This window comes from Delphinus delphis, chromosome X (genome assembly GCF_949987515.2).
Source record: "Delphinus delphis chromosome X, mDelDel1.2, whole genome shotgun sequence".
Taxonomy (NCBI): Eukaryota; Metazoa; Chordata; class Mammalia; order Artiodactyla; family Delphinidae; genus Delphinus; species Delphinus delphis.
Genome location: NC_082704.1, coordinates 1,040,573 through 1,050,385, shown reverse-complemented (window position 1 = coordinate 1,050,385; position 9,813 = coordinate 1,040,573). Strand labels below are relative to the sequence as shown.

The window sequence follows — 9,813 nt, the reverse complement described above, 5'->3', positions numbered from 1 at the left end:
AAGACATTTAGAACTGACATTCTCACCCACTGTTGAGACCCGTGTCAGGTAAGGTGGCAAAGAAGCCAGTGAATCAGGCCTCCGTCTTAAGAAGAAGCTGGCCAGAGTCTTCCTTCAAGGTTTCTGAAGTTCCAAATAGAATTCTACTCCTCCTTATGATGTCATCTACCGCATTTGATCTGCCCCCAGTCTCCCTCTATTTGACAGCTAAGCATACAGATGTTTTCTTCTGTCTATGCATAAATATTTGTGTCGATACTGAAACCCATCCTCATGGTAGCCATATCCTCTTGGGCTTGAAGCTTTCTAAGATATTTTGTTTGCCACATGGTATCTACTGCACCTTCAAATAGTGTATGTATGGGATTTTAATAGATGATAAAGGTGGCATTTCATTTCAGTGGGGAAAAAGAGATGGTTTAATGTGATGACTGGCTATTCATTCGGATGCACTGACTGAAGTGACAGCCATACACACAAAAATAAACTCTAGATGGATCAAGGACTAAACAAAAATAAAACCATATACATATCGGGATAAAACAGGAGTGGAGTTTTTTGTAATCTTAGGGTGAAAAAAGCTACTTTGAATATGTCATAAAACCCCAAAGCCATAGGTGAAAATAATGATAAATTTATTGCATAAAAATGTAAAGCTTTCATACAGCAAAACATTGTAAAGAAAGATAAAAGATTAATGACAAACTAGGTGAAAAATTCCACAACATATATGACAGATAATAGGTTAATGTCCTTAACATACAAAGAACTCTTACAAATCAATTTTTTAAAAAGGATGATCAGCTCCATAGAAGAACTGGCATAAATGAATCAGTCAGAAAAGCAATGGATAAATAAATTGTGATATATATTATATAATGGATTACTCTACTGCAATTAAAGTGAGCCACTAGGAAATATATGCAATAAGGGTTGTTTCCAGTTTGGAAGTGTTATGGGTAGTTTTGCCCTGTCTCTTGGTTCACATGGCAGTTCTGGGTCTAGGTCATTACCCAACAGAATTGCCACAGGCTATCTTTATGCTCAACTTTTGTAGATAATGCCAGATTGTTTTCCAAAATAATTATACCACTTTGAGTTTATTTTTGTATATGGTATGAGGAAATGTTCTAATTTCATTCTTTTACATGTAACTGTCCAGTTTTCCCAGCACCACTTATGGAAGAGACTGTCTTTTCTTCATTGTATATTCTTGTCTCCTTTGTCATAGATTAATTGACCATAGGTGTGTGGGTTTATTTCTGGGCTCTGTATCCTGTTCCATTGGTTTATGTGTCTGTTTTTGTCTATTTTTGAGCCATTACCATACTGTTTTGATGACTGTAGCTTTGTAATACAGTCTGAAGTCAGGAAGCATGATTCCTCTAGTTTTGTTCTTGTTTCTGAAGATGTTTTGGCTGTTCAGGGTCTTTTGTATTTCCATATAAATTTTAGAATTGTTTGTTCTGGTTCTGGAAAAATGCCACTGGTATTTTGATAAAGATTGCATTAAATCTGTAGATTGCCTTGGGTAGCATTGTCATTTTAACAATATTAATTTTTCCAATCCATGAACACAGTATATTTGTCCATCTGTGTCATCTTCATCAGGGTCTTGTAGGTTTCTGAGTACAGGCCCCCCATTAGCCAAATCAGCTGGAGTATGATTGCAAACACTGAACTCGTAAAAGTGATCCCAGGAGATCTGGGCGATGCAAATACAGCATTTCTCACATTAGGTTCACTACATTCTGCTGCAGCCTCTCCCGGATTCTGGTTGGTCACAACCTCTAGAAAACTTATAAAAGGGGGGTTTGTGGGATGGGCCAGAGGCCAGACTACTGCCTTTACTCCTTCTAGTGCTAATGGATGTCAAGGTTAAGAATCTCTCTCTCTGCTACTGGATCAAGGCTCCATTTCTAATTTTTTAAATGTTAGCTTCACCTCATAAATTATAAAATTTCATTGTTCACATTTTTATTTCCAGTATAAAAGCACAACTCTCAAAGGCATTTGTTTTCACACACCAATGTTTTGTTTAACTGATTCTTGAGGGAACCAGCGGGAAGACAAAAGAGCTGGTTTCAAGAGCATTTGAAAAATAAAGATGTATGTGGTCAATGGGAAAAGAATGCCAAAACAAGGTGATTAAGTTAGACATAAAAGTGGTTAACCTTTTACAGGGAGTCAAACCATATCACCTTATTGATTTCTGTAAATTAACCTCTAACCTTAATGGACTTTTACAGGACAGTAAACCATTCCCAACCTTATCTGTCAGGGATGGGGCGAGGTGGGGGTTCCTCTTGGGCAGTTAGGGTACAGAATTTCCTGGTACATTTTGTTGTGTCGTTTCAGCAGGAAATTAGCTGAGGAGGGAGTAAAATGAGCGCATGATTAGAATTACAATGTTGTATCTCCTATCCCAGAGAGCCATGGATTTTCCTCATTTTTCTGTGGAAATATTAAAAATATGTCCTTTAGAAGCCTAGTATGATCATGACCTTTCTTGGTCACCACAGAGGAGGAAGTGGTGGCCGTGCCCAGAGGAGAATGCTTTCCAGCTGAGTTTCCTCACTGCTTTTTGCCTGAGTACCTTGGAAGGAAGGACCAATCTGGGAGCGGCCGCAGCAAATGCGCAAGAGGTAAATTGGATGCAACAGCCCCAGAGAACGCAGGACACATGATGATTGATTTGGGAGGCTTCAGGGCATATCTGCCGGGACTGAGGAATTGGAATACATAGAAAAACGATGGCACCGTGGGCAGCGTGGGGCACGAAGTGACCCGGAGGGCGGGCTCAGAGGGATGCTGGACCCGAACCAGGAAAGGGCCCGGGGCCAGGAAGGAAGGACCGGGCCTCAGTACTGCTGCTGCGCCTCGCAGCCCAGAAGCTCCAGCCTCAGGGCGATGTGGTGCGCCCAGCTCTGCGGGTGAATTCGAAGGAAGCGGGTAAACAGCGGGGGGTCTAGAGCGTTCACCACGGGTGTGAAGGAGTCTTGATTTCCCTGAAAAATCTGAAAGAGGAGAGATAGCATTTGTTGGTTGACAGGAAAAGAGTTATAATGTTTACACACACACACACCCGAGAGGCTCCCCAAGTCCATTGGCCTCCTGCTTGGTCTCCCTAAGCTCCGCCCCCTCACGGGCACCCACTCCAACGCCCATCGCCCAGCACGCACGCTTTTTTTCACTTCCAATTGAGGGACCCACGCTTCCGGTAGTCCAGGATTGAACCCTGGGAGGTGACTGGATGACTCGGTCCCCTGTCTCTGTACCTGGGAAAGTGGTTGTGACATCTAGAATTAAGAGCATCCTTGCTAACCTCCTGTGGAGGCCGTGCTTCCAGCTATGGCTTCCCTCTGGAATCTTCTCACCCACTTTCCCAACTAATTCAAGGAAGTTGTAAACATCATGATATTTTACTCCCAAATACTTCAACCTGCCAAGGCTTTGGGTCTCAGTTTAAATGTTACCTCCGAAACAGGACTCTTGTTGACTCTGAATCTCCTCTTGTTCATTTCCTTTACACCATTCAGAATCTTCTCATTTATCTGTTTACCTGCTTATTGACCATTTCATTTGTTTTCACCACCAAATGTCGGTTCCATGACAGCAGAGACCTTGGTCACTGACCTTCCACACGTACAATATATATAGTATATACGTAGCAAATATACTATAAACATTTGTTAAAGGTTGTGTGTTTGATAAAACTTCCGGGAAACAAAAGAGATTCTTGGATAAATATTTGTGGCATACTTTGGAGGCTTGTACATCTTCTGTTAGACTTATTCCTTGATCTTTTCCCTCAAGAAACTGAAAGAATAATACAAGGAACACTTAAATCTCCTTTAATCTACAACAGACTCCTAGTCTCTGGTCTTTTTTTGTCCTTCATGGTGTTGACATTTTAAAAAGTCTAGGACCATTGCGTTGTAGAATGTCCCACATTCTAAATTTGTGTGACTGTTTTCTTATTATTAGGTTTCAGTTCAACATCGTTAGTGAGAATATTAACTAGGTGATGTGCCTTTCCCACCATATCACATCAGAGGACACGTGATGCCGATTCCTCCAGAGTTTGACCCTTAGTTAAGGTGATGTCCACCAGATCTCTCTTTTATAAAGGTAATAACTTCCCTTACCCAACAATCTGTGGGGTTAGACTTTGAGACTGTGTAAATATTCTGTTCCACGTTAAGCTTTCATCCAATGGTTTTAGTATCTGCTGAAGCTCCTTGCAAGTATTATATACTGTATTGATGATTGGTTTCTTAATTTTGTCATGTCTTCTACATTTATTAGCTGGAATTCTTCTGTGGAGAAGAACGTCTCCTCTCCCTTTATATTTTTGATGATGATAATGGACTCCAAGATGTTCCAGTAACACCTAGCAGTTTCCTGGCTCTGGTCTTGAAATCTCTAAGGAGCCCAGGTTCCTTTTACTAGGAAATGGTATTTGGAAACCAAGACTGTTCTGGGTTGGCTTAGGCTCTGCTCCAGGCCAAGGCTCACGTACGCCATGTCTTCTCAGCTTGGACATTTTTATCTCATGGCAGAGAGCAGAGGCACCAGAGACTGAGCCAAACACAGGATCACATTGAAAGCTTCTGTTGGAAAGTGGTTTATATCATGTCTACTTACACTGCATTGGTCAACATGAGTCCTACTATGAAGCCCAAAGTCAATGGAGTTTTCAAAAAAGGAGGAAGTGAAAAATCAAGAATAATACCTTTGTGACTTCCCTGGTGGCCCAGTGGTTAAGACTCCACCTGCCAGTGCAGGGCACATGGGTTCGATCCCTGGTCTGGGAAGATTCCACATGCCGTGGAGCAAATAAGCCCATGCGCCACAACTACTGAGCCTGCGCTGTAGAGCCCACGAGCCACAACTACTGAGTCCGTGTGCCTAGCGTCCGTGCTCCACAACAAGAGAAGCCACCGCAATGAGAAGCCCGCGCATTGCAATGAAGAGTAGCCCCTGCTCGCCACAACTAGAGAAAGCCCGGGTGCAGCAACAAAGACCCAATGCAGCCAAAAATAGATAAGTAAATAAATAAAATAAAAGAATAATACCTTTTACCTCATCTGCTATTTTCTGTTCATTCATCACAGCAATGAGGTGATTTTACAATATGTAGTCAGAGATAAGAGGTTTGGGTGGCTTGTTAGGTTTCTTAGTCCACAAGCACCCTCTACTGTTGATAAAGAGAAGTGCAATTTCTGTAACAGATGGGATAGTAAGATATGTCTTGGGATTTTGTGACTCATTTATGCTTTTCCAGAACACTTAATTTCCACCACTGAAACTTATGGTATTCTTTGTCTTCTAGTTATTCTGTGAGTTATGGGTGGTTTTATATTCAATTTTAAAATATATCTACAGAGAGATAGTTAGATAGAGAGATGGTTTTTGAAGGCTGTATGGAGAGATTTAGGCAGCTGCCATTATTTGATGAGAATGTGCAACTCAGTATTTGGAATTTTAAAATGCTATTTTAAATTAGTTTTCTATTTGTTTCTGGCATGTAGAAATACAATAAAATTTTCTATTGATTTTGTTTTCAGCAAGCTTGCAAACTTATCTTAGTAATTCTAATAATTTAGATAGATAGATTCTTTTGGATTTTCTATGTATGCCATCGTATCTTCCACATATTATGAGAGGGCTTTTTTTCCCAATCCTAACACATTTTATTTCTTTTTCTTACCTTACTGCATTGCTTTGGCCCTCCAATACAGTTTTTAATAAAAGTGGATGGGGCAGATTAAAGATGGCTATGAATTTTTTTGATACTCCTCCCATGTAGAGGTAGGTGTATTTTGACTTTTTTTTTTTTGGCCATGCCACGCAGCTTGCGGGATCTTAGTTTACCGGCCAGGGATTGAACCCAGGCCGTTGCAGTGAAAGCGCAGAGTCCTAACCACTGGACCTCCAGGGAATTCCCTTTTTTTTTAAAAAAAAATTGAAGTATAGTTGGTTTACAATATTGTGTTAGTTTCAGATATACAGTAAAGTGATTCAGTTATATATACTTTTTTTCCAGATTATTTTCCATTATAGGTTATTACAAGATATCGAATATAGTTCCCTGTGCTATACAGTAGGTCCTTGTTGCTTATCTATTTTATGTATAGTAGTGTATATCTGTTAATCCCACACTCCTAATTTATCTCTCTTCCCCCCACCCTTCCCCTTTGGTAACCATAAGTTTGTTTTCTATGTCTGTGAGTCTATTTCTGTTTTGTAAATGAGTTCTTTTGTATCATTTCTTTTAGATTCCACATATAAGTGATATCATATGATATTTGTCTTTCTGTGTCTGACTTACTTCACTTAGTATGATAATCTCTAGGTCCATCCATGTTGCTGCAAATGGCATTGTTTCGTTCTTTTTTATGGCTGAGTAGTATTGCATTGTATATATGTACCACATCCTCTTTATCCATTCCTCTGTCCTTGGACACTTAGGCTGCTTCCATGTCCTGGCTATTGTAAACAGTGCTGCAGTGAACATTGGGGCGCATGTGTCTTTTGATTTGTTTTAAGTTGGGGGGGCAATTGATTCTGCAGGCTGATAGAGTATGGCGGCAGAGGTGATGCTGTGCCAAGTTCAAGAGGACTGACGGCTTCCACCTTGGTTTCTTGGAATCTAGCTTTTATGTAAGAAGAGTGACTATCCTAAGACCACCATGCTGAGAGGCCCTGAAGAGACGCCAGTGGATGAAAAGGTCAAGGAGAACCAAGATACCAGGTAGGTGAGCAAAGAAACCAGCTAGGAAGTAGATCCATCCGTCCATACCCACTGAAACCCCATGGATCACAGACAAACCAGCCAGACAGATCAACCTAAATTCCTGATCCACAAAATTGTGGCCAAGTTTCAGGGTAGTTTGTGATGCAGCAATAGATAAATGGTATCTTATTTTTAATCTCAAAGGGAAACCTTTCTGTGTTTCACCTAAAATATTATATTTGCTGTAAAATTTTTGTGAATATCCTTTATCAGATTGCGTAGTTTCCCTACTAGTCTTAGTTTGCCAAATTTTCCCATTAAGAATAGATATTGAATTTTATGAATCTTTTTCTCAGCATTTATTAATGTGATGGATTGCATTAATTTTCTAATGTTAAGCCAACCTTGCATTCCTAGGATAAATCTAACACATACATATTGCTAATATTTTGTTTCGGATCTATGTTCATGAGTAAAGGTGGCCTATTATTTTCTTTTCTAATAAAATTGTCTTTGTTGTCATCATTTAAAGAGTTGGATAATGTAAATACAAGCTTTTTCCATTTTTCTGGAAGAATCTTTGTAATAATGGTATTATTTCTCCCTTGATAATTTGGTAGAGTATTTAATATAGCCATCTGAATCTGGAGGTTTCTTTGTAGGAAGATTTTTGAACACCAATTCAATCTTTCAAAGGTTGTAGGAGTTTCCGCACTTCCACTGCAGGGGGCCCAGGTTCCATCCCTGGTCGGGGAACTAAGATCCAGGAAGTTGTGGGGCGTGGCCAATAAAAAAAATGGTTGTAGGAGTTTCAGCGTTTTTGATTCCTTCTTGAGTAAGTTATATTTACTAGAAATTATCCATCTTACCTAATCTTCCAAATTTACTGTCATAAGGTTAATAAATATCCTCATTTTTTTATGTTGGCAGGATTTTACTGGGTGGTAAAATCAGTCATGCAAGTTGGAAATTTTGTTTTTTTTGGCTGTGGCTGCACAGCTTGCGGGATCTTAGTTCCCCCACCAGGGATTGAACCCAGGCCCTCTGCAGTGGAAGCTCAGAGTCTTAACCACTGGACTGCCAGGGAAGTCCCTGAAAAATTTTTTTAGTTTTTGCTTGAATGCATGAAAAATATTTCACCAGATTTTCTTTCTTTTGGGGGCAGGTTTCAGATTTTTCCTTTTAGCATCACATGGATATCATTAATTATCTTCTGATTTTCATTATTGCTTAGAAATCACCTGTCAGCTTGTCACTCTTATTATGGTAATGTATGTGTCTTCTGGTTCCTTTTTATTGTGGTAAAAGGTACATAACATAAAACTTATCATCTTAACCATTTTAAATTGTAAAATTCAGTGGCATTTAGTACATTCACCATTATCTAGTTCCAGAATATTTCTATCACTCCAAAAGGAAATCCAGTACCCATCAGGAAGCCACTCCCCGTTTACCCTTCTCTCCAATCTCTTGTAATCACTAATCTGTTTTCTGTCTCTCTATATTTTCCTATTCTGGATATTTCGTATAAATGGAATCATACAATATGTAGTCTTTTGTGTCTGACTTCCTCCACTTAGCGTATTTTCAAGGTTCATCTATATTGTAGCATGCATCAGCATGTCTATGTTTTTTAATGACTGAATAATATTCAGCTGTATGGATAGACCAGAATTTGTTTATCCACCAGTTGATGGACATTTGTGTCATTTTCACCCATTGGCTATTGTGAATAGTACTGCTATGAGCATTTGCCTGCAAGTTTTTGTTAATTGCCTATTTTCAGTTCCTTTGGGTACATACCCAGTAGCAGAATTCCTGGGATCATATGGTAATTCTATGGTTTCTACAGTGGCTGCCTATTTCGCATTGCCATCAGCGGTATGGGTTCCAATTTTTCTACATCCTTGCTAACACTTCTTACTTCCTGTATTAAAAAAAATTATAGCCATCCTAGTAAGTGTGAAGTAATATCTCATTGTGGTTTTGATTTGCATTTTTCTAATGACTAATGATGTTGGTGTTGATGTGCTTGTTGGCCATTTGTATATCTTCTTTGGAGAAATTCCTATTGAAGTCCTTTGTCTATTTTTAAATTTGGTTGTCTTTTTGTTGAGGTTAAGAATTCTTTTCATACTATTTTTCTTCTGTTGTTTGTGATTATGGTTCACATCTAAAACACCATTTGTAAAATCCAAGGTCATGAAGATTTACCTCTATATTTTCTTCCACGAGTTTTAAAGTTTTAGTTCTTATATTTAGGTATTTGATCTATTTTGAATTAATTTTTGTATATGGTGTGTGGTGACTTCATTCTTTTGCATGTGGCTATCCAGTTTTCCCAGTATTATTTGTTGAAGAGACTATTCTTTTCCCATTGAATGGTCTTGGCACCCTTATCGAAAATCAATTTACTATAGATGTATAGCGTTATTTCTGGACTTGAATTCTATCTTTATGTCACTACCACAGTGTTTTGATTACTGTAGCTTTGTAGTAGGTTTTGAAATTGGGAAGTGTGAATCCTGTAACTGTTTTTTCAAGATACTGTTTTTGCTATTTTGGGTCCCTTGCAATTACAGATGAATTTTAAGATCAGCTTGGCCATTTCTGCAAAAATGGCCATTGGGATTTTGATAGGGACTGCACTGAATCTGTAGAAAGCTTTGGTTAGTAGTGCCATCTTAATAATGTGTTCCAATCCATTAACCCAGGATGTCTCTCCATTCATTTAGGTCTTCTTTAATTTTTCAAGCAATGTTTTGTAGTTTTGAGTGTATAAGTCTTGTACCTCCTTGGTTAAGTTTATTCCTAAATATTTTATTCTTTTGGATGATACTGTAAATGAAATGTTTTTCTTAATTTTCTTTTCGGACTTTTCACTACTAGTGTGTGGCAACACAACAGATTTTTGTGTGCTGATCATGTATCCTACAACTTTACTGAACTCATCTATTGGTTCTAATAGCTTTTTGTGGGTTCTTTAGGATTTTCTATGATAAAATCATATCATTGGTGAAGAGAGACAGTTTTACTTCTTCCTTTCCAATCTGAATGCCTTTTGTTTAGTTTTT

The 9,813-nt window shown here is 38.8% G+C and overlaps 1 protein-coding gene across 2 annotated transcripts in view; it reads right to left on the bottom strand.

The window, feature by feature from the left end:
- Positions 1-624: 624 nt before the first annotated feature.
- The window catches only part of F8 (coagulation factor VIII), a 120,522-nt gene continuing 111,333 nt past the window's right edge, over positions 625-9,813 (bottom strand). For both annotated transcript variants that reach the window (XM_060002873.1, XM_060002874.1), the window contains one exon: positions 625-3,017. In XM_060002873.1, coding sequence (XP_059858856.1) covers positions 2,862-3,017 — 156 coding nt within the window. In that variant the 3' untranslated portion in view covers positions 625-2,861. The remainder of the gene's footprint in view (positions 3,018-9,813) is intronic.